This window comes from Danio rerio, chromosome 15, assembly GCF_049306965.1.
Source record: "Danio rerio strain Tuebingen ecotype United States chromosome 15, GRCz12tu, whole genome shotgun sequence".
NCBI classification, from domain to species: domain Eukaryota; kingdom Metazoa; phylum Chordata; class Actinopteri; order Cypriniformes; family Danionidae; genus Danio; species Danio rerio.
The window spans coordinates 2,537,501-2,555,223 of NC_133190.1; the positions used below are offsets into that span (position 1 = coordinate 2,537,501).

Sequence of the window (17,723 nt, forward strand, 5' to 3'; positions counted from 1 at the left end):
CTTGAGCTGCACAGATGGGGGGCACGGTGACTTAGTGGTTAGCACTGTTGCCTCACAGCAAGAAGGTCACTGGTTCGAGTCCAGGCTAGGCCAGAAGGCACTCCTGTGAGGAGTTAAGCCTGATTTATACTTCTGCGTCAAGTGACCGGCGTAACCCACGGAGCATGCAACGCTGTGCATTTATACTTCTGCACGCTGTCTCTGTTGGTCTGCATTAACACTTCCGAAACGCTAGTTGGCAGTGAGGTGTAAATGTTCCTCTGTGTCGAGTTTCTTCGCTGCTGTTTTGCTTTTCCTGAACACTTCCGGGATGTACAAGTGGCTCAACCTCGCTCATTTTGAGGCAGCAACCGGCGGACGTGCAACAACTTTAACTATGAGGTAAACACAAAACAAAACTTTCCATCCGGAGCTCCTTCACGGGACTCCACACTTGTAAACAATGACCAACCCTGCTCCAACACTCTTACCAGTAGGTTTCAAACAAGCCTGACTCAATTAGTTTGATTAGGTGTGTTTAATTAGGGTTGGAACTAAGGGCCTACTCACACTATGCCATCCGTACCGTGCCCAGGCCCGTTTCCCGGATCGTTTAAGAAGTGTGAGTGCGCTGAATCAGGATCAGGCACGGTTCACTTGGCCGGCCCTGGCCCAGTTGGAAGTGGTGTGCCTGAGCGCGGTTCACTTGGGCTTTGGCGCGGTACGCTTGTGTGTGAGTGCAAAATGCGCCAAAGCCCGAAACTGAAAGCGAGACGTGACTTTTAAGGGACTGTTTCATATTGATTTATTAATAATTCTTACTGTTCAGTGAACGCAAACTGCCGTAGTTTATTAAAGACGCAAACCCCTCACAGCACGACAGCTGCACCTTCAGCAGACCTCCTCATTCCTGCAGCACGAGGGCTTTATGATTGTTTATGAGCGCCAAAAGTGGCGGATCTGTTCGGCGAAATATCTGACTGCGTGTCCCCGCATCCCTAAGGACTGTTTGGTGAAATATTTGACGGCATATCAAACGACTGAAACGATATAACTAGAGAAATCTCCACTGTGCTGCTGAGTGAGAGAGCGCTTCTCACTGAACAGCGCAGCAGCGATAACGTAAGCGTGCCGAAGCCCGTTTGTGGTGTGAGCGCGGGCCGTCGGGGGAGACGGGAGGGGGGACAAGCATGCTTTGGCCCAGTTCGAGGCAACTGTACCTAGTGTGAGTACGGCCTAAACTGTGCACTTTTGGAACTGAGTTTGACACCTGTGGTGTAAGTGGATTGGAACGACATGAAGGTGAGAAATTAATAACAGAATTTACAGATTCTGAAGTCTGGAATGACTGTAAAAGACACTCTCTAAAAAGGAAAGTGAAAATCGTGAAAGTTATTCACTCCCACCACCTACAATCCCTGCTGATGACTGGACTCGAACCTGTCCGACTCTATTCATTAGGCCACAGCTGCCCCCTACAGTTTTGCATTCTGAACAAGCTTGAATTTATGATATATAACAACACTTCTCCTTTAAGCATATTGGAGCCTTCATATATTTTAAACAGAGGAATTTGATCTATCAGATTTGACCTTTTATAGTGTCCCCTATCAGTGTCCTGGTGAGATCTGTAGCGTTGCTCCAGGTGTCCCCCTGGTCACAGCTGGAAACGTAACAAAGACGCGTCACGTTTTTTCCTGTAATTAGCTGATAAGACTCAGAAGTGTGCCCCAGGACAGCAATAAAAAACAAGAAGATCGTGTCAGTAAACTCGTCATAAACGGGGCATGGGTTCATGGATCGGTAGCCCTCCAGTCGAGCTGTACTGAGCACCTCCATGTCTTTCCACTGAAGAGAAAAGAGAACATATTCAACGTTGATCACTTTGATTAGGAAAACACACATTTGTTAATTAGCTATGGTGTCTATGTTGACTCGTCTTACTTCCACATAGTTTTTGTAAAACGTCCCTTTGCGCATGACCAGCAGATGTGCTTGAGCGTCTGCTGGAGTCAGTCTCTCCTCACAGAAGGCCAAGAAACAGCTGGAGCGAGGGATGTAGATCAGAGCTGGCACACGGTATGTAACTCCACTCGGCTCCTTTTGGAAAAGTATGGATCGTGCTGGGTAGTATTGAGACCCCATAGCCTCATATATCTGGGAAAAACAAGCAAACAAAAACTGTTCAAGTATGTACTCCTTTTCCTTTATTAATTCGACATCAATGAAACATTTTCTAAAATATACTTGGAAATATCCACACTATCAATAGCATTGTCTTTAACATTGCTTAAAAAATTACATAATGAATACACAGAAGCAAGAAATAGATTCCAGAGCTTTGGTGGAGAAGACATTCAGTAAAAAAGTGAATTTGTTATTTGGGTTCCTTCGGCTTAATCTCATTATTCATCAGCGGTCGTCTCAGCGGAATGGACCGCCAAACATGTAAAACATAGCAGATGCCTTTCCAGCTGCAACCCAGTACTGGGAAACACCCACACACACACTAATTCAACGCTACAATCTACATGCTACAAAGTTCAGGACTATTAAAAAAATTCAAAGTGTGAGCCAGCCTTAGGGCTGTCAAGTCCAAAAAGGGCATCATAAAAACTTTCATTCTGCACCCTTACAAGACATCATTTCAAATAAGTCTGACAGTCCAAAAAGAAAGGTCTAAAATACGTAATTTGAACACAGTTGTGTTTTGAGGGTGGTTTCTTTAAAAATCAACCCTGATAGCATACGAATGTGGGCCACTTTAGGCAGTTGTGCGGCACTGGTGGTCTTCCTCCGGCCCAGACTAAATGAATGAGCCTGAAGTGGCCCACCTGTACAATGGCAAAGGGCGGCCAAAGATTCAAATTCATATATGGGCCATTTAAGGCAAAGATTTGGCACTTGTGGCAAAATGTAATCTGAATGTGAGTCTAATGTGGCCCATGTGGAAAATTATCAATTTGGCCCAAATGATGGAGGACAAATGTGGGCCACAGTTGGTAAAAATGTGGCATAGTCATTTAAGGGTAATCTGGGTCTAAACCTAAAGTGGCTCACACGTGTAAGTGCACATGTGGCCCAGTTATCTTAAGACATATGTGGGCCACTTTTGGAAAATATTTGGCACCGTAAGCTCTGGCTAATACAGCTGTGAGCCTAATGTGGCCCAGAGAAAATATGGCAAATGTGGCCCAGTTGTCTTAAAACATATGTGGGCCACTTTTGGCGTATATTCGGCACTGTAAGCTCTGGCTAATGTGGATTTGAGCCTGTAGTGGCCCAGGGTAGATATGACAAATGTGGCCCAGTTCACCTAAAAAAAATGTGGGCCACTTTTGCCAAATATTTGGCAAAGTTAGCTCTGTCTAATGTGGCTGTGAGCCTAAAGTGGCCCAAAGGAGATTTGGCAAATGTGGCCCAGTTATCTTAAGACATATGTGGACCACATAGACTAAAGTCACCATCATGGAGAAAAGTGTTTGCTTTGGTTAAGCTCATTTCCCTGAACCTCTTATTATACATTTTCATCTGGGCTGCTGCAACTGTTAAGAACTTTGCTTGAAAAGTGAGGCACAATATGTGATGAAATAATGTAATTCACTGATGTTTTCCAATGCTTAATTCATTATTGGAAGTAACAGGCCAGATCTGGGCCAGCATAAAAGCAATCTGTGGCCCAGAATAGGGTCAGTTCTGGTTCATTTGGTTGGACTCTGGCTAACATGTGGGATTGCTTTGGTTAATTGTGGCCCAGATATGACAAACAGGATCGGACCGCCCTAGGGCCATCATTTTATTCAGTATGTGGCCCAAATGTAAGTGTCTGGTGTGGACCGGATCTGGGCCAGAATAAAAGCAAACTGTGGCCCAGAATAGGGTCAGTTCTGGTTCATTTGGTTGAATTCTGCCTAACATATATGTGGCCCAAATGTAAGTGTTTGGTGTCGACCGGATCTGGGCCAGAATAAAAGCAAACTGTGGCCCAGAATAGGGTCAGTTCTGGTTCATTTGGTTGAATTCTGCCTAACGTGATATTGCTTTGGTTTAATTGTGGCCCAGATATGACAAACAGGATCGGACCGCCCTAGAGCCATCATTCCATTCAGTATGTGGCCCAAATGTAAGTGTCTGGTGTGGACCGGATCTGGGCCAGAATAAAAGCAAACTGTGGCCCAGAATAGGGTCAGTTCTGGTTCATTTGGTTGAATTCTGCCTAACATATATGTGGCCCAAATGTAAGTGTTTGGTGTGGACCGGATCTGGGCCAGAATAAAAGCATACTGTGGCCCAGAATAGGGTCAGTTCTGGTTCATTTGGTTGAATTCTGCCTAACGTGATATTGCTTTGGTTTAATTGTGGCCCAGATATGACAAACAGGATCGGACCGCCCTAGAGCCATCATTCCATTCAGTATGTGGCCCAAATGTAAGTGTCTGGTGTGGACTGGATCTGGGCCAGAATAAAAGCAAACTGTGGCCCAGAATAGGGTCAGTTCTGGTTCATTTGGTTGAATTCTGCCTGACATATATGTGGCCCAAATGTAAGTGTCTGGTGTGGACCGGATCTGGGCCAGAACAAAAGCAAACTGTGGCCCAGAATAGGGTCAGTTCTGGTTCATTTGGTTGAATTCTCCCTAACGTGATATTGCTTTGGTTTAATTGTGGCCCAGATCTGGCAAACAGGAGCCGATCGCCCAAGTGCCATCATTCCATGTGGTATGTGGGCCGGATGTAAGTGTCTGGTGTGGGCCAGATTCGAGCCACATGAATTTTGCGAGCTGGGAAGGAACTTCACTGCTTGATTGACATAAAATGTAAAGTCTCACAACGGACAATGAAGAGCTGCATTAAATTCCATTGTTCCACGTCATGTCTTTAAATTCTTTAAATGTTCAGTACCTGCCTGCTGCTCCTGATGGCACTTGCGTTTGTTCTTACATCTAGTTTTATGCCTGAACAACTACAGTAAGTGAACGCTTAAGTCTGTTTAACATCAATGCTGTAAAAGGAACCTTATGTAACTCATAAGTCACTGAAATCTTCCACCAGAACTTTATCGGTGGCTAATAAACACTTGCTGTGCATAAAGCCCACAGGAAGACACAAAAGCCCCGGAACGTCAGGCTAGTGACATATATCAAACAAGAGAGACACGAGAAAACCAGCTCTTCATTGAATAACTGAAGTATCTACAATAAATCTAATGCAAATTTAATTAACACAGTTAGGAACCAGTATTTGCTCCCCATTGTATTCATTCTGTTGTTTGCAATTTTTAATTTAATTTTGTATTACTTACAGAACGGGTTTGTAATAACACATTTGTTAGTTTATTTTATTAACAAACTGACCTCAGGGCTGTTTTAAATAAATGCACAGACACACAGAATACATGCAGAAAGTGTGACATTTGCTCAGACTCAGTGAGAACTATTGTGTCAAAAGAAAGAGCGCTGGGTAGCGCAACACGCAGTGCAGTTCATGTCAGCATTTTTACAAAAGGCTGTTAACTCAACTGGCAGCTGAAAAGCAAAACCCGACAAGCTTTGCAAGGGTTATATCTTCACAGCAGTTGTTTTTCAGCACAACTTCGTTTATATGAAATAAACAAAAACTAAATTTGCTAGACGATGTTAGTTGAAGATAGCTGTACTGTTCACTGTGAATCAACACAACATTTGATGGTCTTGTTATGATGGTATTTCTACAAAATCTACTTTCTTTTTGGAGAACACATACAAGCATTTGCAAAACAAAATCCTAATTAGCCTGTTTTTAACTTCTTTAAAACATTTAAAGGAGTATAACAACAACATTTTTCTAAAAAGTCCACAAACATCTACAGAGAATTTAAAAGCGTACTTACAGCAAACAGGCAGGACACGCTCTAATGCAGAGTAATGAGATGAGTGTCAGATGAGTGAGAGCAAGAGGTCGCAAGGGTGTGAAAGTGCATGTGTCACAATATAACACAGTCTCGTGCTTCGGATGCTGGCTCATTCAGCGGCATCTTTTTGGACACTGATCTAGATCAGAGGTTCTCAAAGTGGGGGTCGGGACCCCCAATGAAGGGGGGTCGCCTGGTGATTTTTCAAAAATTAATTTTTATTAAACCTTAAGACTTACTGTATTTTTCAATAACCTACTGATGAGAAAAAATTGTCGTTTATAGTTACTATAAACTATATAGTTACTATAGTAGATTATAGTTACTAGTTCTATTGGATTGCGACTTCTCGGGTAATTACATTATACTAAAGGCACAGCAATACTGTCAGATGCAGCAGATTTTGTAACACCAGGTTAAACTTTCTAGCCCATTTACAGCAGCAAAAAGTTTTAAAATTGAGAAAGTTCTCGTTCATTTTCCTTCGGCTTAGTCCATTTATTCATCAGGGGTCGCCACAGCAGAACCAACTTATCTAGCATATGTTTACAAAGTGAATGCCCTAGCTGCAACCCAGTACTAGGAAACACCCACACACTTTCATACAGACTCATACACTATGTCCAATTTGGTTTATTCAATTTATCTATAGTGAATGTGTTTGGACTGTGGTAGAAACCAGAGCACAGAGGACATGCAAACTCCACACAGAAACGTCAACTCACCCGGGACTTGAACCAGCGACCTTCTTGCAGTGCTAACCACTAAGCCACCCGACAAAGTTCTAGTTATTGAATATTAATCCCTAAAAACAGTAGACAGGGATTGCGTTTTAAGGAAAATGCAAATGTATGAATGATGTTTTTTGCTAGCATTTTTAACATCAATAAATGGCAGTTTTTTTATCAAACAAAAATTCTTTTTTTTACTATAATTGTAGGCTATTAGGCTCCAAAAAACGTATTCGGAAGAAACAAAAAAAAATGTTTTAGTATTTGCGTGATAAAAATCAGACGCATGCGACGTCATCAGTAAGCGACACATGACCATACGTCAACAACTCGCACCGGAGTAGCTGGAGCTCGTTGAAGGTTTGTGAGGTCTGTTTATAATCGATTTGCGTTTTTTTTTAGCTAAAGAACATGACGTGAGTGATGTTGTGGACAAGAATATAATAACATACATTATTTAATTCGCTTCATTTAATGTCATGCCAAATAACCTTAGCTAACGTTAGTGGTTAAAAGTTGCAGTGAATGTGATTGAGTTTCAGGTTTCATGTGTTTACAAACTCCGATTAACAGTTCATTCATTTGATAAAAATCTATAAATCAATCCAACCTACATTACAAACAGAGAGCAGCTAATTTCACCTTTAAAACTCGCCAAACTTAACTTGTATAACTTACATAATTAATCGACTGTTTAATGATTAAGCTTCATGTCGTTATGAATTAGTACTATCGCCTTTTCTTCTTTATGTAATATTAGTATCGCCTTTTCAGTTTACTGACTGTAATTTTAGTAACTCATTGGTGAAATAAAAAAGTTGACAGACACAATAACAGAAATTAACTTCTGAATTTCTAGCTCTGAAATATTAGTTACTAAAAAAGAAAACAACATAGATAAATAAATTGTTATATAATTAACATTCCAGGCGCTAAATAGGACTCCTCGTTTAAAAATAAAAATAAATAAATATATATATATATATATATATATATATATATATATATATATATATATATATATATGTACATACACACACATTTATATATATATATATATATATATATATATATATATATATATATATATATATATATATATATATATATATGTCACATTTAGTCTGGTCAAGGTATCTGAGGGGTCTTAAAAACTCTTAAAATGTCATAAATCTCAAAATCTTAATTTTAGGCCCTAAAAAGTCTTAAATCTAGTGAATATATGAATATAGTGTTGTAGGTCTTAAATCTTTTTTTAACAGGTCTTAATTTTCCTTTGATCATGAATAGCTACCCAATCTGTCCATTAACACAATCACCAAGAATCCCAATCGCAATAAAACTTTAAACTTTTTATTTAAAAATAGCATTTAATTACTTTCCATTTGCTTAGAAGTTTTCCGTTTATTTACTGCTGAGGGTTCTGACCTGACCTAGATTTTTTAAATTAAATTATTATTGTGTTATTAAATGTTAATTAAATTATAACAATTTCATTAATTAATAATAAATAAAATAATTTCATGAATATCTTTTGATAGTGTAAGTGAAAATCTTTTCCAACTGGGATATTCAAATTAAAATCCTTAGCGTTGAGCCCTGAATAGGTCTAAAAATTTTAGAATGGTCCTAAAAATGTCTTAAATTTAATTTGGTGAAACCTGCAGAAACCCGGCTGGTGCCACTTTGACTCTTTTGGATGGTCAGGATATGGTCGACACCTTAAAGTAGATCTAAAAAGAAATCTGAAGTAAATTCTGTTTATTCCCTTGTGTCATTTTCCCATTGTACCCTCATCTCTCTTCTCACTCCACGTTAAAGCTGTCCTGCCTAATAACTTTGTTTAGTTGCAGTGCAAACTGTTAAGAAAGTTTTAAGAAGTGTAAAGAAATCTTTATGATATTAATTAACCGTGACAAATTAAATTGCAGTTAATAGTGAAATCAGTTAATTTTTGCATCCCCAGTCACCAGACATGAACATTATTGAGCATGTCTGGGGTAGAGGCCTTTGCCTTTCATATAAGCCACTTCTGATACCAAATGATCAACTAGAAGTCAAGTTATTATTTGTTGTTCCTTAAACTTGGATAGGCAACAAGACTTTTGTGAAGGTCTATATAGTTTTTATCTATTTTTTTAAAGTCTGAAATTACTGTCAGGTAATTCATGTTTAACTAATAAATTGTTTTGAGTCTGTATTGGCATGAGCAGTGCACAGCTTGGCTGATATCTCCATTGTGAACTAATCCCCGTGTGTGTCTAGGATGTCCTGCGTATGGACTGGTGGTCATGGCACATCTATTCTTTGTGCCGGAGTGTCCTGTGAATCGGAGAGTTTAGTGGCGACCGGAGCAGAAGGAGGTGAACTGACCCTGTGGAGTCACGATGGGTCGCCCGTGTCCAAACTGCGCATGAGCGCTGACGATGATGTCACGTGTGTCGCTTTCTCCCCGTCAGCGCCCTGCATGCTGTACGCCTCTTACGGACGGACTGTCGCTGTACTGGACAGCAGGAATCTGAAGAGCGCTGTGGCAGAGCTGGCAGATGCAGGTGAGGAGGAGATAAACTGTGTGTCGGTGAATGAGGCCGGTGGTGCGCTCGCTGCAGCCGATGATTCTGGAGCCGTGAGGATCATCGATCTACAGCAGGAGAAAGTGGTCAGGACGCTGCGCAAACACGACAACATCTGCTCGTCCGTGACCTTCCGACCGCACAGGCCTCAGAGTTTAGTGTCTGCAGGGCTTGACATGCAGGTGAGATGTGAAGTAGGGCTGTGCCATTTGAGGAAAATATCTAATTGTGATATTTTTATTTAAATAGTTTTTTTTTTTTTTTACATATTGCGATTTTGAATTGATTTGCGATTTAATTTTACGGTCAAGTCAATAATTCAATCATCTGTATTTTAGCTTCTTGTTGCTAAAATGCTTAAAAGATATTCAATTATTTCAGCAAACAACTCTGAAATTGTACTTTGCTGTTGCTTGCTACTAGATTGAACGTCTTTCTCAGCGGGGTTAAGTTGGTTTTGTTTACAAAAAAAAAGACGAAATTTTTCGACGCTCCCTTACTGAGAGCTCTGCTCAGCGCGAGCTCTCTCTGGCTCAGCGCTGGACACTGCCCCAAAGCTCAAATTGTTTTTTTCCGTTGCCGCCCTGAAGGTAAACAAGCTAACGCTAACTTGTCATGCTTGTCAGGCTGGATAACGTGTAAAACATCAGCACCAGGGACTTTACGCTCCTCACTTCAAAACGGAACAAAAGTAGGACCCTGCTGTTGAACTCCCGTCCTCCTCATCCCTGTCTATGAGGCGCCAAACTCTGTATCAGTGCGCGAGAGAGACCGTGTTCACTCCGCTCCGTGCTTAACTAAAGTGTTTTTTAATAATCGAACATCCCCGTGTCGCACGATACAACGAATCGATTATGAAATTCATTGCCAGCGCTATTAGCAATAGATTTTTAACGATTTAATCGATTTATTGTTGCAGCCCTACAATTGACCCAACTGAGGCTCGAACCAGCGACCTTCTTGCTGTTAGGCTGTGTTAATACAAGAATTCTCTGTTGTTGTGAAGTAAAATATAATGTATTGAAGAGATATCAAATTGAACCAAATCGATAGCATGATAAGGGTAATGGAATCGAACCGTGAGACCGGTGTAGGTTCACCCATGCAACATAAATACTTCTGCGTCAAACGCATGCGTATGCTACGGCGTTGGTGCATAGCCCTACGCCGTGGCCGTCGGCGTGGCTAACGTGCACCTCTCAAAAAATGTAACTAAATGTCGCAACGACGCGTAGCATAAGCTCTGTGATTGGTCGGCTTGGTAGCCATGACGAGTCTGGGCGGGACAGAGAGCCGCGCGAATGGCGCGACCCCGACGGAGCGATTGTTTACAAGTGTGGAGTCCCGTGAAGGAGCTCCGGATGGAAAGTTTTGTTTTGTGTTTACCTCATAGTTAAAGTTGTTGCACGTCCGCCAGTTCCTGCCTCAAAATGAGCGAGTTTGAGCCACTTGTACATCCCGGAAGCGTTCAGGAAAAGCAAAAAAGCAGCGAAGAAACTCGACACAGAGGAGCATTTACACCTCACTGCCAACTAGCGTTTCGGAAATGTTAATGCAGACCAACAGAGACAGCGCGCAGACGTATAAATGCACAGCTATGCGCGTTGCATGCGCCGTGGGTTACGCCGGTCACTTGACGCAGAAGTATAAACCAGGCTTAAGACATAAGGTTTTGTAGTCAGGAATAAATAACGTAATGATCTCCTCTAATCTCGCAGGTATCGTTGTGGAACCTGCCGAAAGTGCGTCCGCTCTGGACCTACAGTTTGCAGGACACGCAGGAAGAAGATGCTCATCCGCAGAAAGCAGGACAGATGTTCAACCCCCCCCTGGCGCACTGCATTGATGTCACTTCCTGTGGTGACGTGTTTGCGTGTGCGGCTGAGGACGGGTATGTGCATCTCTTGCGCGTGTCTGAAGACTCCAGGCTGCGGGAACGAGCGATGTTCAAGGCTCATAGTCAGGGAGCGTCGCAGGCTCGCTTTATTAACTTCCTGTCACAGCCGTACTGGTTGGCCACCGGAGGAAACGATGGACTCGTGGCTCTCTGGGACATCAGCAGAGAGGATGTGTTGGCCAGAAAGAGTAAAGGACACAAAAGGAGACAGAAAGGCAGAGCCAAGAAAAAGCCGGAAGCTCAAGCAACCCACACGAAGAGCGAGGAAGAGGAAGCCAGCAGTTCTTCCTGTAGTTCAGAGACAGCGGGCGGGAAAAACGAGCCCAAATTGACCTTTCAGCATGGAGAGAAGGTGAACTGGATTTGTCCAGCTGTGTTAAAAGGAAAGAAGAGTCTGCTGGTGACGGACCAACGTCCCAGCCCTACTGTGTATTCACTGGATCAGCTTTAAAGGGTTCATTCACCCAACAATGAACATCCACTCCCTATTTACTCAAGTGCTTCCAAACCTTTAGGAGTTTCTGTATTCTGTTGAACACTGGAGAAAATATTTCACAAGTGTCAGTTTTTGTAAATTATTATAAACAGGGCTTGACACTGTTTTGATCACCAGCCACTATGGCTAGTAGTTGTCCAACATTACTAGCCACTCGCCATTTTCACTAGCCACAATTTTGCTGTTGGGAAAATATATTTTCAAGAGTTCACCCTTAGCTGATGATTGATTATAAAGCCTGTTTGGCATGCTGTCCCAGGAGAGAGCCCTTGAGCTCCTAAGATCCTTGAGCCTGGGGCTCGCTCCTGTTGCAAGGTGAGAGGGGAGTTTGAGCTCAGGTAGATCTGGAGAACTCCCCTGCTGTGGTATCTAATGAACAGATAGTGATCGCTCTTAAGAGATAACTACTTACTAGGAGCATGTCTATGGTGCCGATTTGGATTAGTCAATTAACTTAAGTTGCATGTTTTTGGACAGTGGGAGGAAACCAGGGAACCCGAAACCCACATAAGCACGGGGAAAACGTGTAAACTCCACACAGAAATGTCAGCTGACTTGGTTAGGACTAGAACTAGTTACATTCTTGCTGTGAGGCAACAGTGCTAACCACTGGGCCACCCATCTAGAAAAGGAGGAGGAGTAGGGGTGGAAGGGGGGATTCTTCAAAATGAAGATGGCTGTGGTATAAAACCTAGGGCATTTATAGTGGCTTAGGAATCGTCTGATTGGTGAATCATAAATTGAATAATGCGGGACCGGCTGCAAGTAATCGTACGCACAAGATCCTCGAAGTTGGTTTATAAACTTCACTTATATGCATATAATTTGGCATGCTAAAATGAGTCCACATGCCTTGCTTTGTGTGCTGTGTATGACCTTGCTCAATGAGCATGAGCAAAGGGGTTGTGGATCCATAGTGTCGCATTGTAATTCGTTTTTATTTCACATCACTTTTCAGGGCTCAACACTATGGCTTGACCTTTTTTTCACTTTCTTACACCCAAAATTAAAAGAAAGTAAAAAAATAAATAATTCTCAGTGAAAAATAACTGGAAGCAAAAGAAAGCAGGTGAAACACATACCGTGTGTGCGATAATGAAAGGATGATCATGATCTAAGGTTATAGCGAAAGCAACCTGCTGCTTACAAGAAAACCTTTAAAAAACCTGGAGCTCTTGAAAGCAGCAGGACTGTGGGAACACGAGCGTTGCTCATTGTTAAGTCTATTTAAAAGAGAACCGATGGCACCAGTTACGATTCCAGGCACAGGGGGTCTGCGCAAGAAACCATTTCTTTTTGAAACTGTTAAACACTCGCGTGCATCCCTGCTGAAAAAATCCAGCTTAAACCAGCCTAGTCTGGTTGTATCTAATTGACCAGTGTAACCCCACCAGTCCTATGCCACCCAACCCGCTCCGAGCTTGAATCGAACCGGCGACCTTCCGCATGGGAGTCGGTTGCTTTAACAAGGAGGCTAAAGACCATGACCTCTAGCGTCTGTCGCTAGAGCACCTTTAGACATCAGAGGAGTGAGGTTTACTTGCACAGCACCTACTAGCTGGCCTCCATTACACTCAACCCCCTAAACCTCACTCCCATCCAGGTCACGGCACCAATGTAACCCCACTGGTCCTACACCACCAAACTCGCTCCGAGCTGAAATCGAACCGGCGACCTTCCGCATGGGAGTTGGGTGCTCTACCAAGTAGGCTAAAGACTATGACCTCTAATGTCTGTCGCTAGAGCACGTTTAGAGGTCAAAGGAGTGAGGTTTACCTGCACAGCACTTACTAGCTGGCCTCCGTTACACTCACACCCTAAACCTCAATCCCATCAGGGTCACGGCACCAATATAACCCCACCGGTCCTATGCCACCCAACCCACTTCGAGTTGGAATCGAACCGGTGACCTTCCGCATAGGAGTCGGTTGCTCTAACAAGGAGGCTAAAGACCATAGCCTCTAGCGTCTGTCGCTAGAGCACTTTTAGAGGTCAGAGGAGTGAGGTTTACTTGCACAGCACCTACTAGCTGGCCTCCGAAACACCAGCCTGGTTTTAGACGGGTTTTCATCCTGGTCTTAGCTGGTCAGGCTAAAAAATGCCCAGCTAAAATCAGATTGACCAGCCTGGTTTAAGCTGGACATAGCTGGTTTTGGCTGGCCTCCCAGCCTGCCTAGGCTGGTCATGCTAGTTTTAGCTGGTCATCTCCCAGCCTGACCCCAATAGTATCTGGATGCAGCTTTTATGATGCAAGCTGAGATTGCTTCACTCAGCGATGCAAAGTCAGACACAATGCACTCAATGGAGTGAGTGACGTCACTGTCACAGGTATGGTTTGGGGGTGGGGTTAGGTGAGCGCATTAAAATGCATTGGATGCAGCTCAGATTGCAATGAACCAGGTCTGCATCCAGACCGCTCTCGCCTGACCAGCTAAGACCATGCTGGTAATAGCTGGAAACCAGCCTGAAAATGGCCAAAACCATTTTAAAACCAGCCTGGTTGACCAGGTTTAAGCTGTTTTTTTTTTCAGTAGGAATCACATCAGCTGAAATCAGCCCTTATCAGTGCTTCTAGATTCCCTGTCTCTCACCATGCGCTTGAGCATCCTCTCATTCTGTATTCATCTGTTCTTTTGCTCAAACAAACAGCTATTATTGCCTCATCATTACAATCCCTATTGTTGAACTCTGCTCTTTAAAGGGCCATGAAACCCCCTCGTTTCAGCAGGGTGTTTTCACACCTCTACTTTGGAAAAAGTCAGAAAAGTGGGCGTGTCCAGCTCTGTTTAGGAGGGAGTGTCGGAGGAAGAAAAGCGGCTTGGTGTGGGAGTGTCTATTTGGGCGCGCTGAATTTCAGAGTCAAAACACACACACACACACACACAGCGGACAATGTGACTGTGTTTACATGGACATCTGTAGTCGAATTATTTGCCAAATTATTAAATGGTGGACTTTAACTGCAGTTTGGCTCTTTCATTCAGGGAATTCATTCATGTCCCTCGCGACAAACGTGATATTTGATTCGAGGAGCTGCTCTAAGCGTGTATTTTTCATGCAATGTTTGATACCGCACGGCGAATGAGAGAAAGAAAAACTCAGCATTTCCCGGAAACTTAGATACACACGGCAGGTAGCGTCAGAAAGCCGCGTGTGTTATTCCGGTCACAAAATCCAACACGAGGTTATAGTTTGGTTGTAACTGTTAGTGCTAACTATTGCACTCGGTGCAATAGTTTGTTTGATACGAATAAAATACGAACTGAATAAACAAAGAGCACTGGTCACCCACTTACCAAATCTGTAGAGACAGGACAATCCACAGCAACTAGAGCCGCGTCTTTATTTAGAGGGGACTACAATCTGGATCTCAGCGTTTGCAGATGAGAACAGCTCTCAGGTAAACAATAATCCTCCTTAGACACGTAAGTTATTGTTGTCGAGCGTCGCGTACACTGTTAATCCACACGTGACTCTAGCTGAGCTCTCACAGAGAGAAAATGAAAACAAAACTGAACTGCAGCAAACTATAAAAGCAACACTTCACGCTTGTTTTGCCAACACAACGTGGCGTCTCTGTCTTGTAAACACTGTGACAGTAATGAATATTAATGAAGTTGCACAATAGAGCGCGCTGATTGGTTTGAACCAAGCCTTACTCATGCATTAATGCATCACACTGTAAGACGTAATAAGACTCACTCTGGCACAGACGTCCAGTCTGCACGCTGGAATACACGCTATTATCTCATGACCGTGACGCAGCTTCAAAAATTCGTTACAAACCGGAAGTACGAATTTGCTTGAAATAACGCAAAAACATTTAATTTACACTTTTTAGTGAAATATAGGTGTCCTAATAGTGTTTTTAACAGTGTGGGACACATATACCACTGTCAACAGCTCAAACACATGTGTTTTGGTGTTTCGTGACCCTTTAAGAAAGCTATCATTTAAAAAGGATCTTCAACCAGCCAAAGTGGCTAGTGGGAGCGACTGTCTATCCCGCCACAGATAAAATCCACCCACATTTGGTAGGTGTTAATGTCAAGCCTGGTCATAAATGATCTCAAAAGCTGACTTTTTAAGGGATAGTTCACACAAAAATTCACTCACCCAAAGGTCATCCAAGACGTAGGTCACTTTTTCTTCTTTAGTAGAGCATTGATAAAGATTTTGAGCTGAATCTGTTCTCCTTGCTGATTGATATGATGGCAGTGGTGACAGGTTTTTTTAGATTAAAAATAAACACATACAAATGAGTCCAAATAAATAGCTGAGGCTCCTGATGACAAAAAATGTAATGCAATTTGCTATATTATTAGCTTTAATCCACAATCTGCTCAAACAGTTCTCTGTGCATGTGTGAATGTAGCCCGATTGTAGTCCCTTCACGTTGAAGCCGAATGCAGGAGTCCGCTCTTAGACAGGAGTTCAGGCAATGCAGTTTTTAGAGGATATTGTGTGATTGTGTCACCGGCTCTCTCGCTTTCATCATCAAAGCAACAGGACTTAAATCAGACTACTTTAACATATGCACGGTTTGACCAGGGTAGGAAAACAAATCAATGGTTTCCAGCTTTCTTCATAACGTCTTCTTCAGTGTTCAACAGAAAAAAAGAATCTCAAATAGGTTTATAACTATAACAGATGGAGTAAATGAGAGCGGAATTAAAATTTTGGGGTGAACTGTGCCTTTAATGTACATGTGAACATGTTATGGGATGTATTTGATCTGTGAAATCTTTTACATGAATTAAATTGTCACGTTTATCTCATTGCTTATTCGTTGATCTGCTTTGGGCATTTTCACACTGTGACTTGTGTGGTTTGTGAAGCAATTTTTTCAACGGTTGTGAATTGCATTATGAGATGTTGATATGTGCTCTGTCGACACCGATGTTGAAAATTCAACTCTACAGTTTAACAAAGAGACTGTTATTGACATTTTTAAAGGAATGTAATGCATGAGAAATAATATCTAGATAAGTCTGTAAAATGTGCTGGCAGTTTATTACAAGGTTTTCATAGCGTAATAACACCATTACACGTTCAAAAAAGTCACAGCTAAAAGTTGTAGGAAGAAAGATCAAGCTCTTATAATGCAATTCAAATCATAAATAAATGGGGAAAAATAAAAACATGAAACAAAATACAGAAAACTGTTAACACAGATATTTTTACAGTGTTTAAACTGGCGATGATATCCTAAAATGTGTGAAAAAGTCTTAAAAAGGTCTTAAAATGTATTTACCGCCATGATTCCTGTGTATACCATGATAAAGAAGTGCTGAGATTTCCAAATATAGGAAGGAAAATTAGTTATCAGAACCTGCAGGATGTACCTGCATAGATGTGAATTTAAGTGCATGCACAACTATTACGAAGGATCAAATCTGTGTTAAATATTGGAAAGATTGAACATCACCATTTTTCTCAGAGAACATATTTCTAAAGGTGCCGTTGACTTGAAATGTTCCCCAGATGTTGGTAATAACCAAAGAAATCCATATAGGCAAAGAAAACAAATCTAAATAGTTTACAAATGAGTTATGAGTAGGGCCAGACGGATTCTGTGGACATTTTTTGCTATTTTTACGCAAAATTTTGTTAAAAATCTGCAGTTTTATGCAGAATTGGGAGTATCATAACTAAAACCTTAATATATGAAATAAACTATTAAACTTGTATTTAATGTTTACAATGCAAATCCAATTATATTATATCTTTATTTGGTAAACAAAGGAAGTCTCTCATATAATAGACAAACTGTATTGTGAATAAATTATATTAACAAATTCATGTCAATAATATTACTGAAAATTAATTAAAAAACTGAATAAATATACATTTACACACATTTACTCAAGTAAATAAACAGAATCAATGAGGGGCTAAAAATCTGCACGCACAGACTCCGTGTGGGCCTAGTTATGTGTTATAAAATTAAATGACAGAGGGGTAAAGTTTTGAACACATGAAGAAAGTGAGGTGTAGTTTAGCAGTGAAAGCCCAGACAGCAGCTGAAATCTCTCAGTAGTTCTTCAGCATCGCTCTGCCCTGCCTCAGTGTAAATGAATATCAGCTGCTTCAGTCCAACATCTACATTAGCAGGAGGATGAAGATGAAACCAGGGTGGACATTTCAGCAAGACAATG

The 17,723-nt window shown here is 41.8% G+C and overlaps 2 protein-coding genes across 7 annotated transcripts in view; one reads left to right on the forward strand and one right to left on the reverse strand.

The window, feature by feature from the left end:
* The window catches only part of neu4 (sialidase 4), a 17,433-nt gene extending 1,442 nt beyond the window's left edge, over positions 1–15,991 (reverse strand). The window contains exons 1-3 of one of the 3 annotated variants that reach the window (XM_073923050.1): positions 15,682–15,991; positions 1,924–2,136; positions 1,572–1,827 (exon numbers count right to left, since the gene is read on the reverse strand). In XM_073923050.1, the coding sequence (XP_073779151.1) occupies positions 1,572–1,827; positions 1,924–2,124 (457 nt within the window). In that variant the 5' untranslated portion in view covers positions 2,125–2,136; positions 15,682–15,991. 3 annotated transcript variants of the gene reach the window in all.
* wdr53 (WD repeat domain 53) lies at positions 6,917–16,338 on the forward strand. Of its 4 annotated transcripts, none has more exons than XR_012391213.1 (4): positions 6,917–6,968; positions 8,865–9,354; positions 10,891–14,267; positions 15,508–16,338. XR_012391213.1 is itself a non-coding variant. In XM_001339925.7 (3 exons), exons 2-3 carry the CDS (start codon positions 8,866–8,868, stop codon positions 11,518–11,520), a joined length of 1,119 nt encoding a protein of 372 aa, XP_001339961.1. In that variant the 5' UTR covers positions 6,917–6,968; position 8,865; the 3' UTR covers positions 11,521–16,338. The 4 variants fall into 4 exon arrangements, 2 of the variants coding, with proteins under 2 accessions (XP_001339961.1, XP_005169772.1); XR_012391212.1 differs by having other exon boundaries at positions 6,917–6,959; XM_001339925.7 differs by having other exon boundaries at positions 10,891–16,338.
* The last annotated feature ends 1,385 nt before the right edge of the window (positions 16,339–17,723 follow it).